Genomic DNA, 20,687 nt, shown 5'->3' with positions numbered 1-20,687 from the left:
CTGCAATCATTCATCCTATTTACATACACAGTTGTACTTTGGTTGCCGAATGGCTTGGCTCCCGAACAAATCGGCTCCCAAACGCTGCAAACCCGGAAGTAAGTGTTCCGGTTTGCCAACGTTCTTTGGGAGCTGAACTTCCAACGTGGCTTCTGCTTGAGTGCAGGAAGTTCCGGAAGCCAACCGGAAGCCACACCTTGGTTTTCGAACGGTTCTGGGAGTCGAACGGGTTCCCGGAACGGATTAAGTTCGACAACCAAGGTACCACTGTACTTAAACTTGTTAACTTTAGGAAGACAGGGCATGCGTCCCTGCAGCTTCTTTAGTAGTGGCAAAAGGATGGAATAATCTCTTTGTTCTCCCTGCTTTTAAACAGCAGAGAGCAGCTAGGCCTGGGCAGTGTCAAACCCCAGATGCTGTAGGAAAATTCATTTGATTTAGTTTTGTTCTTATAAAACATTTGTATTTTCCAGGAACCCTCCTCCTACTTTGTTTCAGCCAGAAAATTGGTCTAGAGGATTCAACCACTTCATTTCCCAGTGAGTACGACCCTTTTCAGTTTTAAGCAGCTTCCCTTGTGTGCTGTTATTGCGAAATGACATGCGGCAAACCTTCGGCAATGAAATTTCCTTCCTGCAAACAAGAGCTCTTTTTAGCTTTTGTTTACATTGCATAATTCCTTCTCAACTTTTGTCTTGCTGAAAACTTTACAGTTTCGCAGAGGAAGTGGCGTGATCTGCATTTGAAATTAGTTTCCTGGCTATTGATAGGTATAGGTCTGAACATCCTCCTGTTATTTTTCTTATCTTTAATATACCTCTTCCTGATTCTGTCTTGCTCAGTCTGTGAACTAGGAGCATAAGAGCTTAGGAGAGGTGACCATTCAAGTGACCGTTGGAGCTCAGTCTCCCAAGTCTGATGCAGCGTAAAGTCGAGCATAAAGCCAGCACCACAAAAGACCCCACACAACTTTGTTGTATCACATTACAGTGGAACCTCAGTTCTCAAACCACACCGTCCCCGAACTTTTCGGTTCCCGAACATCAAAAACCCAGAAGTAAGTGTTCTGGGTTTTTTTTTTTTTTTAACTTTCCTCGGAACCTGAACGTACAACGCAGCTTCCGATCTGCAAAAAGCCTAGCTGTCAGCTAATCGGAAGCCGTGCCTCAGAATTTGAAGGTTTCAGAAGTCGAACGTCCTTCTGGGAACGGATTACGTTTGATTTCCAAGGTTCCACTGTCCACTGGTTCTCTGTGTTCCCTGAAATATCTTCAAATACATGAGTTATGTAGGACATGCTTTGTACCAGGGCTATAGCATGGTGGGGGGTGGGCTTCTAGGGTGACTGCTCATGCTGCCCTCCCCGAGCAAGCCCTACGGCACTTTGTGAGGTGTCGCCCCAGTGGCTGGTGTGGCTTCAGCAGCAAAGGCCCTCCATTCACCCTCTGCACCCTGCCTTAGAAACGCTCCTTGTAGAGCATGGGTAGGCAAACGAAGGCCCAGGGGCCTGATCTGGCCCAATCGACTTCTAAATCCAGCCTGCGGATGGTCCAGGAACCAGTGTGTTTTTACATGAGTAGAATGTGTCCTGTGGTGTAGTGGTTAAGAGCGGTGGATTCTGTAATCTGGTGAACCGGGTTCACTTCCCCGCTCCTCCACATGCAGCTGCTGGGTGACCTTGGGCTAGTCACACTTCTTTGAAGTCTCTCAGCCCCACTCACCTCACAGAGTGCTTGTTGTGGGGGAAGAAGGGAGAGGAGAATGTTAGCCGCTTTGACACTCCTTCTGGTAGTGATAAAGCGGGATATCCAATCCAAACTCCTCCTCTTCTGCTTTTATTTAAAATGCATCTCTGGGTTATTTGTGGGGCATAGGTCTTCGTTCATTCCCACCCCCTCAAAAATATAGTCCAGCCCCCCACAAGGTCTGAGGAGCAGTGGACCGACCCCCTGCTGAAAAAGTTTGCTGACCCCTGTTGTAGAGCCACTCAGTGAGGGCGTTTGAGAAGCACACAATTGCCATGCACTCTTGATCCCAGCCTCACCTGGGATTGAAGGACACATGGCTGTTACGCCCTTCTCATTCCACACTCCCCGAGTGCTCTGGTGGCAGCTGCTGCTTTGTACTATCCTGACTTGATGGTTTGTTTGGTTTTGGTTGGTTCATAACACCAATAATCTCTTCCTCGCTTATTCCTCACTCTTTGCCTCTGTTCTTCAGATTCCCTTCTTGAGAAAGTTAGTTGAAGCACAAAGATCTGCCCTAGATCTCCTACAGCAGGCATGTCCAACAGGTAGATCGTGATCTACCGGTAGATCACTGGATGTCTGTGGTAGATCACTGGTAGATCAGTGGCTCCCCCCAAAGAAGCTCAATGTCTTTGCCCTGCACCCCTAAAATGACCTGAACCACCAAAACAGGGCTTTCCTTCCTAAAAAAAAGCTCAATGTTGCTTTCCTCCTCGCTAAAGATGCTCAACAACTTCTACATGAACCCCAAAAAACAGGGCTTTCCTTCCTAAAAAAGCTCAACAACTATGACCTGAACCCCCCAAAAGGGGGTAGATCACTGCCAGTTTTTAACTCTGTGAGTAGATCACAGTCTCTTGGAAGTTGGCCACCCCTGTCCTACAGTAAAGAGAGATGGAAGGAATCCATTCCGTTTTGCTTTTCCCTCTCCTTTTTTCTCCTTTAGCACACCTTTGACTCCCTTGTTGTCCCTAAGTCCCAAAGTAGCTTTTAATATATGGTGACCGCTGCCATTTGAGTTATGAGTCATTCCATACGGAGGGTTTGATTCCCACTTAAAAAGTTGCTTTTATTTTCTATTTTTTTAAAAAAAATTAAAACCATCAAGCTATATAGCATCAAACTGTTTGGCCATTAGTGATAAATGACTCATTTATATGCATTCATTATACATTTGTCAGCGCCTGGCTTGTGACAGTTTCATTTTGATAAATTAAAAGAAATGATTGTAAGAAGTCCATTGTTCCTTTTATCCAAATGTTAGGACCTTGCCTGGTGTTCCCGTCACCCTTGTGATGAGTGGTTGAATTTTCAGTAATTCCATTATCTACCTCCTCCCTGATGTTGACTGTAATTTGCATAACAAGCTTATCTGGTTCAAGTTGTGGTCCAGACCTATGTAGCTACATAGAAGGGAGCGTGCATCTTCAGACAAGTGCATTTCTGAATTCAGCTCTAATAGAGCCATTCTGCCCCTCTTAACTGCCATCGCCAAATCCTTTTAGGGTCTCGTTTGGAGCAAGTGCTCTGCTCCATATGCCAGTTTTCTTTTAGCTTGTGCAGAATTGCCTTTTTATTGTTGACACATTGGTGTTGTTCAGTAGATTCTATATATATTTAGTTAGAGAATACAGTCCTGGTCAGCAATTATTTTAAAATTGTAGCCATGGACCCACTGGGGGAAAGTGGGAACAGGGGCATGTCTGACATGCCTAATGGGGTGGCAAGGATTTGATTGGGGTGCTACAGCAGGAGCCAGACAAGAAGTCTCTGGAGGCCAGATTGAGCCCCCAGCCTGCCACCTGCTGACCCTTACCATTTTTTATTTTATTTTTTACAATAAGCAGAAATTTACCTTTTCTCAGTTTGGAGAAGAATGCCACTGAATTACTTTTCACCACTCAACTATTAAAGGTTTGGGGGGGGGGGTTGAGTTTCTGAGGCAGCAGGGGGGGGAGTTTGCAACCACAGCGCAATACATTTACTTCCAGGTTTTCCTTAGCTTTACATTCATGGTTATGTGGTCATTCTGATTTGATGCATATTGTATCATATGACATATATACATAAGGAGTGCAGTGTGGGAATATGTTTGGGACTATGTTTTATTTAAGATTATTTATACTTATGTTTGTTGTATCCTTCCGCTCTGGAAGGGAAAGTGAAAGTAAGATTCAGCAGACATTTTACTGTCTGGATCAATCCGCAGGACTTTATGGCTCCAAACTTTAAAGTAATCAACGGTCAGTTAATCTGCTTTCCCGCCCAAATTAGGGCAACAACAGTGTTCTGATTGGTTCATGTGTTTATGATGACGTTGATTGTTCATTCAATAAAAGCTGCCGCTCCCTGTGTGGGTGTGTGGATAACGGTGGAAAAACGGTGGAGAACGCGCGGAAAAGCACAGAGAGAAGAACGTAGCGTGGCAAGCCTAGGCAAAGCAAAAGCGAAACCATAAACGCAGAGCAGCTAAAGCCGTTACCCTCCAGACTGCAGTCTTTGTCTTAGTGTTTTATTTTCAGTTTTTATTTTAAAACCTTTTATTTGGCCGTTCAGTTTTGGCCACCTTTAGCTTTATTTTCCTCTTCGGAGTTTTGTAACCGGACAGTCGCTCGCAACCATCTATGAGGCACTCTTCAGCGAACTCACAGAACTCAAACCCTTCAGGTCGCAGCCAGCGGTTCTCTTCGTCCACGGCACGGTGTGAGCAGGCTCCGGAATTACCGGCCGTCCCGTCTTCAGGCTGCTTATGGCTGGTGCTCTTTAAGCGCCGGCCACCCCCGCAACTGGTATCCCGTGTGAGGTAAACTTCGTCCTGCACACGGGAGGCGCCAGCAAAAGAATCCCCACAGTGCAGTGAACAGTTTTTATATTGGCCCAGTTCACATGTCATTCTAAACCATGGCTTACTGAGAGATGCATGAGCAGAAAGGAGTTGCTGTGGGCCTCGGTCCTGCATGCTCCCTCTTCTCCTATCGCCACATTCCAAACAGCTGCAGGGTGGAAAAAGGAAAGCTTTTATTTGTTTCCCCTTAAACTTGGTTGTCATGTTGTGACAAACTGGGAACCATGGTTTATAACAAACTCTGGTTAGGTTACCAAATCAGCTTCGGAAACGACAGCTTTAAGCTGGCTTGTTTTGAATCTGCCCAGATGTTGTTATAAACCAGGATCTCACATCTGGATGGCACAATAAAATGAGAGTCAAAGAAAGTAAGGGGGAAGCTGCCAAAATCTTTCACCCAGTGATGCAAGAAGAGGAGAGGAATAATGAGTCCAACTCTTGCCACAGCTTCTTCCTGCTCATGAAAATCTTACCAAACCATGGTTTAGTGTGACATACAGAACATCTGATTGTGTTACCTTAAGCAAGAAGGTTTTAGAGGCTCCAGCTTTATTTATTTATCTATCTAAACTACATATTTTTTCCCCATCCAGATAATCTCAGGCAAGAGCAAGTTCTCACTTATTTCTGTTAATTTCATTCCTCGGAATGAAAAGGGTTAGCTTGCTTAAGCTACACCTCAAATTCTGTCTTGGTTTCTCTACAAAACAACAAAACTTTAAAGAAATCCTCTCTGAAGCCTTGCAGAACAGAGCCATGCAATTAGCCATCAATCCCTTTGAAGTTCAAAATTCTTTAAAAAGTTTCCTCCCTTTGAAGAACTGAACAGATAAAAGGCCTAAGTAACTGGAATTGGTCTTTTCCTGATCAAGTGTTACTGTGGAGGAGCAGATTAAGAAGGTGTATCCTAATTTATTATCATTCAACCTCTGGAAAGGGTATTTCACATTTACTTGAAACCCTCCTGATTGTGACTATGACATATTTCATGGGCAGGTTGAAAAACAAAGGCTGCAACTATTCAAAACATATGTTTGATACATATTTAACCTAAATTTCAAAGACTGCTGCTACTACAAGTATTCTTATACAGCTTTTCGGTATCTGTTCACATCTATCCTTGCAACTGAATTACGAGTGGATCAGATACATATTTGAGGCCACCCATTGTGGAATATGAACCAGGGGCTTTTCCAAAAGAGTTTATATAGTACAGTATCATTGTAGGTGTTTTATTCAACAGCTAAGTATGCATTCTGTCTTAAAGTAGCCCTTCTGCTGTGCGTTATTGCATTTTTTTCAGCACCTGAAGTCTCATATTTTGTCAGCAAGTCATTATAAGACTTGCCCCCAGCTACTTGCTTTTATTGCTATAGCAATATATTGGGCAATGCCTGTGATGTCACTACTGACAGATACCACGTACCATTCACATAATGCAACCTTCTACTTTTGTGCCCAGGACATTTTGTGAACTTTCTACAATAGTAAGTTTAATTTAAAAATTTTGATTGGTGGACACATTCTTGTTATGCCTTCGCCATGTCTTAAAAAGCAGTAAAGTGCCACCTTCCTCTGCTCCTTGTCCGGTCATTTTCTGAACCTTTTTTTTTTTTGGAAAAACATTTGCTTGCTGGATGGATAGTCTTTGGTTATGAAAAACCAGGGTGCTCATTCAGATCAGTTTGCAGGACACACACACACACAAAAATGCAATCTCGGCACTATAGCTGAGCCCCATTGTCCTTTAAGCATTGTCCATCTCCCAAGCTGTTATTTGGGGTCAAGGTATTCCACTAGGGGCTAACCCATATAAATTACCCACAGACGCCCCATGTTTTTGTTAGCAAACGTCCCGTGGGGGCAAGTTGTGAGACTGACCCCCAGGTAGGGACGAAGCCTGTGTGCCCTCCTGGCTACTCGAGTCCAGGGGCACATTCATATGCGATTGTTCCCAGCGTGAAGAACAACACACACAAGCCATTAAGGCTAAACTATTTTATTATAGATAAAATGCAGAGTATGCCTCTGCTTTCCAGCTCAGTAAGTCAGAGCTGTGCATTAGCGTGTCCGGCACCTTTGAAGCCAGAAACGAAAGTAAAGTACAATAGTAAAGTACAAAAACATCACGTGTGTGAGAAAGCTGGTAGGATTAGTAGCTTTCTCACAGGATAAAAACAGACACATAGTCATGCTGGCCTCGCTGCTGCAGCTGTTGCAGCTCGGCTTGTAATAATATCCTGACAGTTTTGTGTGGCCATGTGGTCTGCTGAATGCAGACTGAAATGTGGTTTCAGCAATGAACAGGATTCTTAGCTTTGGACAACGGGCTACATCCCAGCCATCCAAAAACTGGAGGCTTCTACCACTCCCAAATCCTTCCATCCAGACAAGCGAGAGGAATTATCATAGTCAAAGAACACACTTCGCCTGGGCAAAAGAACTTGAGGAGGGCTCAGAGCAGAACCAATGTCACTTGTAGATGTGTCACTTGTGGAGAGAGGATACGGCCTGGGAATGAGGGATGACCATGGAAGAGTCCCAGGAAGTAGACAGAGAGGACTGGGAGGTTGCATTTGGCCTACGACGCTAAGCTTCCCCGCCCCAATGAAATTTATTCCCATAAGCTTGGATGACTGGCTAAGAATTTACTCACTTGTAAGCTCTATATTTTCCTCAGAACTGAACCTGAGTCCTCTTACATTTCTCAGTTCCTTCAGTAAGTTAAAACTATTGGAGGGGGGGCGGGTTCTCAAATAATTTTGCTCACGGAGGATTTATTGTAGCTCGGTTTGGTGGCATTCCAATAGTCGAGTGTTTCTCTTTCCAGCAGGAAGGATTAGAAATTTATGATACCTGGTTCTAAGGGGTGGATCGATAGATACATAAATGCGTCTTGTGTACTAGAATGTATATTATGCACTTGGTAATTGAATACTTGTGTAATACACCGAATCCTGCTTTGTGGAACCTGAGTGTAGCAGTAGGTAGCAAAAAAATAAAAAATAAATCAGTTGTTTATCATGGCATGCTACTTTTGGACACATGTCCTCAAGGCACCTCTGTTATTGGGGGGGTGTGTGTGTGATTTTCCTGAAAGGTGATGCAGCCCTAGAGATAATGCTGCCTGGATACACGGTGATGGCAGGGATCCTATGGAATTGTGATGAAAGGCAAAAGGAAAACAAAAAAATTGGCCGCAGGCAAAGCTGTCCCCGTTTCCCTTCATTTTCTTTTCAACAACAGCAATATCATGCAGCAGTCTGAAGACAGGCAGGTAGCGGGAACAGATGAGCAGATGTGAAAGAACAGACGCATCATTGGATCATTATTACAAATGGGTTTCATGATGTGCCTGTTCTCGTCCACCTGTCTGCAGCGTGTGACTGGCTTAGCATTGAGTCAGAGCTACACACGAGAGAAGCGAGAGATGAGCCATTCAGGCAGATGGTTGTGTATGAGGGAAAATGGGAGGGGGAACGAAGCATCTCCCCAAAGAAACATGCCTTTCAATGCTCGGTGTAACGAATGCTGTTCTTTTCCCTCATGACAGGCCCTGCCATTGGGCTCAGTGAGGCATTTGCCTTAGGTGGCAAATGCTAGGGTGGTGGGAGAAAAGTGAGTCATTCAGGCAGGTGCTTGTTTATAGTAGGGTGAAGGGACTAACCATTTAGATTAATTTTCCCAAAGGTTTGCTTTTCAATTCTCATAATGTGGTCCTTTTCCCTCAGGGCCAGCCCTGCTATTGGGCAGTGTGTGTCGTCTGCCTCTGGCAACATATGTTGAGGTGTGTGGAGAGTGAGATGTGGTGAGGTGTTGGAGAACAGTGCTATATGTGCCAGGTAGCTTCCCCTTGAAAGATTCCATCGACGGGGTCTCTGAAAATTTTTACACATCACTTGGGAAGACAGGCGAACTAATGCCACTGTACTGGAAGAAGCAAAGTGTCAAAACAATGATTTTTCAACATCAACTTGGTTGGACTGGCCACGTTGTTTGGATGCCTGATTATCATCTTCCAAAGCAACTACTCTATTCCAAAATTAAAAATGGAAAGCGTAATAGTGGTGGTCAACAAAAAAGGTTTAAAGACTCTCTCAAGGCAAATCTTTAAAAATATAATATAAACACAGACAATTGGGAAACACTGGCCTGTGAGCGCTCCGATTGGAGAACAGCCTTTACCAAAGGTGTCATGGGCTTTGAAGACGCTCAAACTCGGAACGATAGGGAGAAAGGTGCTAAGAGGAAATCATGCTTGGCAATTCTTCACCATGATCAACTCCTGCCCGGAAACCAATGTCCTCACTGTGGAAGGATGTGTGGATCCAGAACTGGCCTCCAAAGTCACTTATGGACTCACTGTTAAAACTGTGTTCATGGAAGACAATCTTACTCGGCTACAAGTGAACGCCAAATAAGAAGAAGCCCAGTGCTCCTATACTAGCCTGCTGCCCTCTGAAGTAACGGAATATGTTGAATCCATATTCAACTGCTGGTCCAGTCAGCTTCTGTACAATAAATGGGAAGGGTAACTTGTTCATTGCCTCAGTCAGCAAAATCCCCCTGTGTCTGTTTACCTTTCCCGTCCCCACTGCCACAACCATTAAGCCTTTGAGAGACCTGGCCTAAAATAATAATAATAATAATGAAGGTTTCTGCTGTTGTGTTGCGGGATTGCTTGTTGTTTTGAATTTATCTCGTTCTCTCACAAAAAATGGATTCAACATCTCCGATGAGGCTGTGGTGTACGTAGAAGGATATAGTTGTTCCGCCCTGCCATTTCTGTGAGCGACTGGTATAATCTTAGGCCCTCCTTTGACAATTAATGTCTCTGTAATTCCAATTTAAAAGCTAGATGAGGTTTTAAAGATTCAGAAAAGAGCTCTGTAAAGACTGGAGATGGACATTTGTTATTATTGTTTATATGCACAGGAGGAAATAATTCCATCCACCTCCCCGTCTGTCATCAGTATAAGGAGATTTGCCTCAGGGGAGTACAGAGTGGTTCAGCTTTCTTATCGGGAGAATCCTTGGTGGGACTGCAGAAGTGTTTAATGGAGGGGAAAATTAACATCTGAGTTGCAACTGATTTTGTGACATGCAGCTGCCCACTACAGATGTGACTTGCTTTGCTATTACGTCTTGTTTAGACTACTGTAAAACTTTTAATGTGGACCTGACTTTGAAGGCTGCTTGGAGCTGGGTTGTGGTTCTTGCCTTTAAAGCCCTGAACAGGTTGGGATCAGGGCATAGAAAGGTTCACCTTTTCACTCATGAACCTGCTCCAAGGTATTAAGATCATTAGAGGCCTGTTTCCCCACCCCACCCTCAGAAGTGAAGCTGGTGGTGACCATTGAGGGGACAGGGCCTTTTCCGCCATGGCCTCCTGGCTCTGGAATGCACTCTCCTCAGAAAAACTTGTCTTATGTCAAATCTGATGTGCTTTTGGCACCAGCTGAGGTTTTTTTTTTATTAGTATTCTCGCAAGTCTTTCATAAGACCCGTAACAGTTTTGGTCTGTTGCTCTGTTTTTATGCTGACTTTGGTACTCTGTTGACTTTAGAAATTATGTGATTTGTGTTCTGTTGGTTTTAAATCTCTTGAGCCATTCAGGGAAACTTTGGACTGAAGAGCGTGTTATCAACTTTTCATAATAAAACTAGCCATGGTGTGTTCTACGTTGACTTCCCAAGAAGCCATCACAGGATTAGGACCACAGCCATTCCTGGAAACATCCAGCAGCTTGTTACAAATCATCATCACCTCATAAGACCTTTGTCTTCAACTTTCTGGCTCTCAGGATTGGAGTAAATTAAAAATATGACGGCAAATCATTAAAGGAAAAAAGCGAGTGACCCACAGCAAGTACTTTGTTCTCAACCCTAGTTACACAAGATGCACACAGAAGTCTGTGGTCCAAAGCAGTGCATCAAAAACTACTCACATGTGGCCTCCAAGCACAACACCTACTTAAAATGGGTCTTCCCAAGGCAAAAATCCTTATTGACTAGCGCCTGAAGGATATTGAATTGCAGAATAATCTGGCCTCTATCAAGAAATTTAGTGCTTGGTACGCTTATCTGCCCCCCTCCCACTTCGAATCTCGGGCACCATACTTGTCCAACCTAACCATCCCAAAATTTAGGCGGGCCTTTACACTGGCCAGACTAAATATGTTACCCTCAGCTGTTCTTGAAGGTAGATACCAAAAAATTCCAATCGAGATCCGGCTATGCCCCTGTGGATCCGGCTATGTAGAGACTGTGTCACACGTACTCTTGTCCTGCCCCCTATATAAAGACCTGAGGGATGAGACCATCACGCCACTCCTATCTGCCATCCCGGGCCGCTCTTGTGAAGCCAAATTGTTTTCACTTCTAGCCGACCAGAACAGCTCGATAACAGAGAAGGTTGCCAGATTTATCGAGAGAGCAATGAGATTGAGAGCTGCTATCTGAACGACAACAGTGTAGTCAGCTGGATTCCCAGCATAGGATTTTATTATTATCATTATTATTATCATTTTACTATTTATGTTAAGTTCCAAGGAGCTATTACCTTGAGTTTTAATAGGTTATAAGGTTTTATTGGTAACCATATTTGTTGTATTTTTGTTGGTGTTTGTCTTTTAGATGCTATGGCCAGTCGGCTACGCAAATAAAGTTTGAATTTGAATTTGACTTTGTTCTCAAGGAAACCCAGCCAGATGGGTGGGGTATAAATAATAAATTATCATCATCATCATCAATGTCAGAGCAGACACTCCAAGTGTCCTTATTTTCCAGGGACAGTCTCATATTTACAGAAGCTGTCCCAGTTTCTGATTTGATCCTGGAATGCCCCACTTTTCCTTTCCCTCTTCATGTATTATATGTGTCAAGAGGTCCACATGATTACGTATCCTGTCTGTATCCTTGATGTCCAAGCGTACTATGGGGGGGGGGAGCCTATGTGCCTAGATCTCTACCCAAGCGAGCTGCTCTCTGCAGATGTCCGCATCCGATGAAATGATAACTGGCATGGAGCCCTTCATTGCATGCAGATACATACTTTTGGAAGCTTACCAGATTTTTCAATGTGGACTCATTGTTCCTGGATGGTGGAAAGTTTGATAGCTGCTGCCTTGGTTAATATGTTTCTCCCTTTAAGAAATATATGCAAACACTGGCCTATATCTGTTCTGGCAGCCATCATGTTTTCCTTGGTGAAGGAGATCTGTTTCTGACAAGATATGCCACCACCTCTGCTTCGGTTGTGAAATCTATTTCTATCCGTTTGTTTGTTCGTAAATATTTGTTCACATCAGCTGGTTCCCCTTTCATTCTTCCGATTTGCTGGCTGCAAAAAATGGCAGTTTACATTGTGCACATAGCTCTCTCTGCCTCAACAATGTTATCATCCAAATGCAAGCTGCTTGCCTGTGAATTAGGCCTCTGTGTTGCTTGTTTCCGTCTTAACAAATGCTTCATCTTTGCCTGCCTGTAATTGTGACAGAATGAAACTGGTGTTTAGGAACCTGTAGTATTAGATTCTAGTAACCCAACAGACAAGCTAATGGCTGCCACCTCTGTTTAATGTAATGACACTAATGAATTCTGAGGATTACTTTTCAGCTAGGAAAACATGATGGAAGGTGCTGGAATTTCAAATTAGGTGATGGATTTGCATCCGTTGAGGCCAATATGCGCAGCATTTGTTTGCTTTTCAGTATATTTTACTCATATTAACAATGGTCATCCACCATTAGGGCAAAATAGAACCATAATATTAGTCAATAGGAACATTTGTTAAAGTGACTGTTAATGTACAACTCCTCAAGTCTTCTTCAAGTGCTACTGTTAAACCTGCTGCCTTAGGAGCAGGTAGAAGTCATCCTCCTCTCAATAGTGTTGAAGAAAGTATCCAAGGCCAGGCCCATTGGCTTCTGTATGTGGAATGATAGGGACACCTTCACTTCAGGAAGCAAAATGCCTTGGGCTAGCCTTGTTCCCCTGTAGACAGAACAGAACTTCTTCTTTGTGAGCTAACAAAATGGCTGAGGTGATCTGGGATAGTTCTCTAGTAGAGCTGTATATTATTGATTCCATACGTTACTTTTCATTATAAGGCTAGCAATTCTTTGGGTTTTCAAAATATGTTTTGGGGGAAATGGTTTTGGGAAATACATCATTTTAAGAAACCTAGAATGTTAAACCTTAGAAATCTCCCTGGTCTAGGGCTTCTTCAGTATATATTTTTTTAAAAATGCCCAGCTTATCTTTGAACAAAAGGAAAGTTCCTAATGACTGTGGTTGTGCTGCCCTATATTTAGCAGCGCCATCTCATAAGGTAGCATGCTTTGTAACCTTAACAGTGATCTGGATCCATCCCTGAGTTTTAAAGTCTTCTCAGTAGGACACCCTAAAACCACCGTCTGGGCTACAGAACTTATCAAGGGGATCCAGAGCTCAATGCAAGTAGGTTCCTTAAGATATCTACAGACTTTTAACTCAAATAGCAGCTATTCCATTTGCTCGGGGCTGGCCCAGACATTAGGCGAGGTGAGCCCACTGCCTCAGGAAGCCCCTGAGGCAGTGTCCCCATGGGTACCCGCCACCTCCACCACCATTGGAGAAAAGAAACTGGCACTGGTTCCGATTTCTGGTGAGATCTTGCAGAGTGTGTGAGATCACACCTGAAATAGGTGCTGCTGCCAGCACGGCTTCTCCCCTGGCGATATAGGCAGCAGGGCAGGTGGCAGCAGTAGCAGGGAAGCCCTTCCCGTTTCATCTCAAATGGCAAAAGAGGATCCGCTGCCACTGCTTTCAACCCAAAGAGTTCTGGGGGTTGTAGTCTTCTAGGAAGAGGGGCTGCTAATTCTCAGCCTCACTAAACTACAAAACCCAACATTCTTTGGGGAAAGCCACAATGGTTGCACCCAGGTCCTGCTGGCAGGCTTCTCATGGGCATCTTGTTAGAGCTGTATTCAACTAACCTGGCCCACTAATGGAAGCCAGTGCAAGGGTTTCTGTTAATAGGGCTTCCCCCCTTCCCCTGTGCACCCCTGGAGAGTCAGGAAGATCCCACAGAACAGCATGTTGGAGGAGGAGAGGGGGATTGTTTCAACTGGCAAGCAGAAACGCTTGCGCTGTCAGAATGAAGGAAGAGTGTGATGTCGAATTCCTTCCATGGTAATGGAGAAATCAAGATTTTTGCATCACATCATGAAACCGTTTATGATCTCAGCTACTGCAGGTGAAGCTCCTTGGTTTTTCTCCTTTGTGGTTTCCAATGCTGAGCAAGCTCTGGTATTCTAGGCAGCTTAGGGAGGAGAGCTATAGCTGAAATGTGTATGCACAGCACTGTTCAAATGGTTTGCTTTTCATACTGGCCTTTAATTCTAGAAAGTTGTCATAAAGAACCAGTTGCGCCATTAAAAACAGGCCATTTTCAATCAATTGCCTTTCTGTTTTCTCTTACTGTAGCTGGCAGTTGGTATTTAGTGAGTCTCTCACCTTTTCTACACAGGAGGATATAAACTTGGAAGAGAGATTGACAAGCATAATATTTTTTAGATGGGGCCACAGTGACTTTTTCTTTTATTTTTTAAATGCTGGGTAAGAAAACAAAAGAAACACAGAACCTATAAAAGCCAAATGACTGATTTCTTTCCATGGGAGGGCAGGAGTGGTATTTATAACCTCTGCAGGAGAGGAGGATAGATATAAGGTGGTTTTTGTTGCTTTAGCTTTTATATTAGGAGGCTCCAGTTCACAGAGCATCCTAGAGTCTCTTGCTCATTTGTAAAATAGGATGTTTTCTAGGCTGCTTTACTTTGAAATATACAGAAGAGCTCTGTGCAACCAAATATTTTTGAAAGGTATTTCAACAGGCAGGTGTTACTTAAGGATGATTCTTTAAAGATAACACAGGCTGGGCTTAGTGTCGTGAGTATATTTTCTCCTTTTCTTATTAATGAAATAATACAGGTGTTATGTTGAGGGGGTGTGTGTGTGTGTGTGTGTGTGTAGAACTTTTAAAGTATGCTGTTTTTATTGCCCGGCTGTGTAAAATGGCTCTCATTGCTTGTCCCAAAGCAGTTTTTAAAGTGTTTATGTGAAAACGATTGCTTCACAGGGCATTGGTAAATCTGAAATATAGAATTAAACATGTGAATCTGAAAATGCGCAGTCAAACAAATTCAGTTCAGGCTGGAACTAATATGAAACTCTTGGAAACTATAGGGTAGATTCAGGAAATAATTATCACGGTACATTAGAGCTTATATTCTCTTGGTTGTCAAATGGTTCTCTAATATGACTGAACCAAATCAAGTTTAACAAACTAATGTGATCAGACATAATAGGGTGTGTTCTTAAAAAGAATTTTTCTGACTCTTCAGTACATTTCTATATTTAGAGCACATTATTTTTGCTTAGTCTGAAGCCATGTTATTCTGAATTCTAGCTTCTTTTATGCCTTGCCAATTGCAGTGTCAAGTTTTATAGTTAGAATGTGTTCAGACCTTCAAAGCTCTCTACCTTGTACTGCTTTCTATGTGTGTCTTTTCTGCCTTAGCAATGAACTATTCTTTTCTGATAGTTTCTTTTATTAAGCCATTTATTTATATTGATAAACTAATTGAGAGCCCTCCAGACTGAGCGAAAGCTAGTCATCCCTGAAGTTAGTTATGACTGACGTGTTAACCTTATTTTCTGTGACACTTTTACCTCAGATAACATTAGCAGGATTAGGACCTCTGGCTGCAATTACAGCTAAGCATCACAGTGACTGTGTTTCCTTTAAAATATACAGTGGTACCTCGACTTATGAATTTAATCCATTCCGAATGCACATTCGTAGGTCGAATGCACATTCGTAAGTCGAAAAATCCGAAAAAGTGATTTCCCCATAGGAATGCATTGGAAATGAAAAATTCAGAAAAATTCGTAAGTCGAGTAATCCGCATCTAAAATTCGTAAGTCAAGTAAACCCCATCTAAAACCGCCAACGGATGTCCTTCGGATGTCGAAAAATTCGTAGGCATGCAGGCACTTTTTTTATTCGTAAGTCGAAAAATTCGTATATCGAGTAATTCGTAAGTCGAGGTACCACTGTAATGCCAAATAAATTTTTTTCCCCCCTTGGACATTTTTAAGTAGAGGTTGGATGGCCATCCATCATGTATGTGTCGCACAGCGTAAATGAATAATGCAGTTTTTCAGTGAAATAATAAGAGCTTTACTGAGTTAAAGTAAACTTCTTCATAAACAACATGGTTCCAAACAGTTTGACTCTGCTCACATCTGAGGCAGACTAACTGTTATGTACTGAGTTGAATAGGATGCAGCAGTCTGATTGGTCCTAGAACAATAGGATCCAGAATGCAGCAGTCTGATTGGTCCGCAGGAGCCACCCAATCAGGCTCCAGGTGGAAGTGAATCCGCAACCTGATTGGCATACAGGAGTATCCCAGAATTAGCCAATCACGTGGGGCCCATTGTGTAAATAATGTATATAAAGCAGACGTTTTGGGGAAACTTCCATTCCTTGCTACTGTGAGCTGAATAAAGAGCATGAAATCCACACTTGACTCTGACTGAAATCTTACTGAGAACAAAGAGAGAAAATGGCTGCTACTTATAAGGAGAATGAGTCACATGTCAGAGTGACTCAACAGTTAGCAGTTAGGCCTGAATAACTTTAGTAGGCCTGAATGATTGTGCAGTCCCAGCCTGCTTTGCTGCTTCTGCTCTCATGTGTCTTTGTCACATGACAGTATGACCTAGATGAGTTTCCTGCGTTGCAGGGGGGTTAGACTAGATGGCCCTCGGAGTCCCTTCCAACTCTATGATTCTATGACATGAGCTGTAATGTTGCACTCTGAATTCTTAAAGGGTATGGGTGATACCAATTTGTGCTCACCTGCAAGTGGAATGGATTTCCATGAGGAGGACGGGATTCCCTCCTCCTTTCCTCCTTGCTGTAGCCTCTCCCATAACCCCAGAACAGAGCCGTCTTAAGGGGATCTGCTGCCCTGGCGCGGCTATCCCTCCGGCGCCCCTGCCATACCGCCTCTCCGCCGCCTCCCTCCCGCGCTTGCCGCCCCTTGGGAGGGGGGTGGGCGAGCGGGGGATGAGGGGCGTGGCGCTGGAGCGGCGCGGGGCTCTGCGCGCCCTTCCAGCGCTTCCGGACGGGAGGCCGAGGGCGGCCGGCTCGCGCTCCCGCGCGCATCCGGATGGCGCGGCGCGGCTGGGCAGCTTGTGCTCCATCGGGTGGGAGCCGGCCGCCCTCGCCTCCCGTCCCGGAAGCGCTGGAAGGGCGCGCAGAGCTGTGCTCCTGTGCTCTGCTGGGCAGCCAGAGGGCGTGGCGTGGCCGGCCAGCTCCCTTGCCGGGAGTCAGAGGGCGCTGCCGGCAGGCGCTGCCAGTGGGGCTGGAGGACGGAGGCGCCCTCCAGGCCATTGCGCCCTGGCGCACCGCGCCACCAGCCCCAATGGATGAGACGGCTCTGCCCCAGAATCTCTTCAAGACACACGTACACGGACTTCTGCTTGGGGAATATTGGAAATCACTCAATATTTTATTCGGATTTTGTACTTTTTAAGTATAGTGCTATTTTAAGTTTAGTGGCTGTTGAGATACTTGTTCCCATGTATAAGACACCCAAGCATTTCACACATTATAAAAGTCTGTATCCAAAAGCAAAATAGCAGAAAGCAACAGTGGGTAGTAGAGTAGAGTAACTGTAATCTGTTTGGGTATTTTAGATTTTGTATGTTTTATATATACAGTATTTTTCCATGTATAACATGCCTCCGTGTATAACACGACCCCTGTTTTTGGGGACTCCAGATAAAGAAATCTCCCATATGCACTATCAGTGTATAAGACGATCCCCAGTTTTAAACTTGAAAAAATTGGGGGGAAATATAGTCTTATACATGGAAAAATATGGTGTGTGTGTGTGTCTGTCTGCGTGTGTGTGTGTGTAGTTTATTTATTTGGTTTTTCAGATTAAAATTTTATACATAGCCAACAAACAACATAAAAACAAGATTCCAAGGAATCTCCTGGACTTCCCTCCTCCTCTTTGTGGGTCCTATTGTTAATCATTTCCTCCTGCATCTTTTATGATAATCCAAATATTTTACCTCTCCATTGTGTCCAAAATTCTCCATTAAACTACAAGTGATATTCCAATCCTACTAACGATCTTAACTGTTTACGATGGTCTTTAAGATAAGTTAGAATTTCCCCCATTCCTTATTAAAATTTTGGTCTTCCCAATTTCTGATTCTTCTGGTCATTTTAGCCATTCTGGCTTAATCCATCAATTTGACCTGCCATTCTTCTCTGGTAGGGACTTTATCTTCTTTCCACCTCTGGGCCTAAATTTTGTATGTTTTAAAGCAGGGTTGCATAAACAAACAAACAAACAAATCCCCTTTTTTAAACTGTTTTATCTTTTGTAAACTGCTTTGTGACCTTTTACGATCAAGTAGTGTGTAATTTTTTATGAAATAAACAAACGGTTTCTAACAGAACTGAACATGTTTGTGTCCATCTATGTATAAGTAACTTAACTGCTGCATTTTTCAGGTGCCTAATCAAGGACTTCGAAAAACGCCCATCTGTCACTCACCTTTTAGAACATCCCTTCATAAGACAAGTCCATGGCAGAGACATGGCACTCCAAAAACAGCTTGCAGATCTCATTCAAGCACAACAGCATTTAGGCTCCGTAGCCAAGACAAGGTACTGTTCGATTTCGCTATAGCTGTACTACAAAGTTCCAGAAATTTATGACTTTAATTGTGAGACATATATTGCTTACGCAGATATCATATAATGCCTTAAAGGTTTTTGCCTTGGTCCAGCAGGAAAGATCAGTGTGCCCCAACCGGAGGAACATCGCAATGGGCATTCCCATCGATGACGCTCATCTGGGCTGCACTTGAATCAGCTAGAAGTATCTTGGTGACCATGGGGCTGCATTGCCCCATCTGGAGCCATCAGTTCTTATGTATGACAGGTTTATCCATAACTTGAGCTGCTATAGTGCTCTAATTATTATGAATCCTTACATACAGTAATTACAACATTCCATATAAATGGAGAGTTTCGAGACAGCAGAAAACAACTTTCTCATTCATGTCTTTTAATCACATTCAGCCATAATAGAAGCGTCACATTTGGGTAGTTTCCTGGATTTACTGCTAAGACTAACAATGGCATGCAAGTATTAACTAATAAATGAACTCCTAGCAGGGAACATGCTCATGTTTTGTGATTTTCGGGAGGGGAGGGAGGGCAGAAGATTCAAAATGTGAATAATAAAGTGACAGTGGTGAAACATTAAGGGCCTGAACCTTGATGTTTTGGTTAACCATTGGCCTAATATTACCACTAGTGTTCGTATAACGCTGGGTATTTAATATTCATCAGGAAAACCTTCTTTTCCAGTCCAATCTAGGGCTAGCTGCAGGAAATATCTCTTGGTTTCATGGTTGTCCAGAGGGTGGCAGGATTTCGCTGTTTTCAAAGTGAATTTAAATGCAAATGAAGGCTCTTCCTCTGCTCTGCAATCATTTTGTAATATGAAATTTGTCTGGTTGCTAGATAAGCTGTAAACCATTATTGTAAATAAATACCTGCTAATGTTGATGAAGAAAATTAAATGTCATGATTCATAAGTCATAAAATGTGTGTGCATATCCAGCTAGAGTGAATGTGCTGTTTGAAAACCAAAGGCCTTTTTTTTAAAAAAAAAAATCTTTAAAAACAAAGTCATAGATGCTGTTTCAAGGTGAGTGTGACTTTCCTAATTTCACTGCAACTGGGATTATTCCACATGCTTCTAAAGCAAGGGTCTAGAATGGTCAGGCTTGCTTTAGGAGGCTCGTCTTTTATGTTTCTCTTCCATCTCCCCCTCCTTGTTTTTAAGCAACTGTCTTATGAATTCTCTCCCTGTTGATGGCTGCCGTTTGCAATTTCAAAAGAAAAAAGCCTGCCATAAGGTGCAAACTTGGCTGCTGTGCCAAACACTAATGAAAAACATAGACACGTGATTCCACACTCAGGTAGAGAAAATAAAAGACTCTGAGTGCACTGACCATATTTCTCATTTCATAATCTGTTTTGAGAGTGTACCTATATGGGTGATAAAAGCCCACTTGTTCGCTGTAAGAGGCATGGTCTGTGCAGCAGTAGAATAAAGAAAACTCTGAGGTAGAAAAGTGATCTGTGTCACTTCAGACTGCAATAGGTGGATATCATTGCTGTAATGAAGTATACAGTAGTACCTTGGTTCCCAAACTAAATCCATTACGGAAGTCTGTTCCAAAACCAAAGCGTTCTAAAACCAACGCGTGCTTTCCCATAGAAAGCAATGCCAAATGGATTAAACTGTTCCAGACTTCTAAAAACAACCCCTAAAACAGCAATTTAACATGAATTTTACTAAATAAAATAAAAAATTCCTTCCAGTAGCACCTTAGAGACCAACTAAGTTTGTTCTTGGTATGAGCTTCGTGTGCATGCACACTTCTTCGTTGGTCTCTAAGGTGCTACTGGAAGGAATTTTTATTTATTTTGTTTTGACTATGGCAGACCAACACGGCTACCTACCTGTAAATGAATTTTACTATCTAACAAGACCATTTATCCATAAAATGAAAGCAATAATCAATGTACTGTTCTATAAAATAAATAATGCAGTACTGTAGATGAGAACAATTAAAATTATTTTTTCCCCCTCACATGCACTGATCATAGGCATTGTTTGGATGGGGGGCTTTTATCCATTTCTGCAGTCACACAATCAGTCAATCAGTAGCTGAACTGGGTTCCACACAGTCTCAAAAACGAAAAGTCATGAAAACGAAGTCACAAGCCACAGTCACAAGTCAGTCCCATAAAACGAAGAACAAGTCAAAGTCAAAAAAAGGAAAAAGCCACACAAACAAAAACACAATTTATTTATTTTTAGCAAAAACAAAGCTCCAAATATCACCTCAGTACAGCCGGAAGCCTCAATTTACAAATGGAACCTGCTCAACAGGAAGCAGAACATTTTCAGCTTCCAAGGCAAAGTTCACAAACCAAAACACCTA

At 43.0% G+C, this 20,687-nt stretch overlaps 1 protein-coding gene across 1 annotated transcript in view; it reads left to right on the top strand.

Moving 5' to 3' along the window:
- Window positions 1-20,687, top strand: part of MYO3B (myosin IIIB) — a 222,882-nt gene that overhangs the window by 49,470 nt on the left and 152,725 nt on the right. Inside the window, 2 exon segments of the mRNA XM_033168350.1 lie at window positions 474-539; window positions 18,175-18,330. Coding sequence (XP_033024241.1) covers window positions 474-539; window positions 18,175-18,330 — 222 coding nt within the window.

Source organism: Lacerta agilis, chromosome 1 (assembly GCF_009819535.1).
Source record: "Lacerta agilis isolate rLacAgi1 chromosome 1, rLacAgi1.pri, whole genome shotgun sequence".
NCBI classification, from domain to species: Eukaryota; Metazoa; Chordata; class Lepidosauria; order Squamata; family Lacertidae; genus Lacerta; species Lacerta agilis.
The sequence above is the reverse complement of the archived record's forward strand: the minus strand, read 5'-3'. Positions and strand labels throughout refer to the sequence as shown.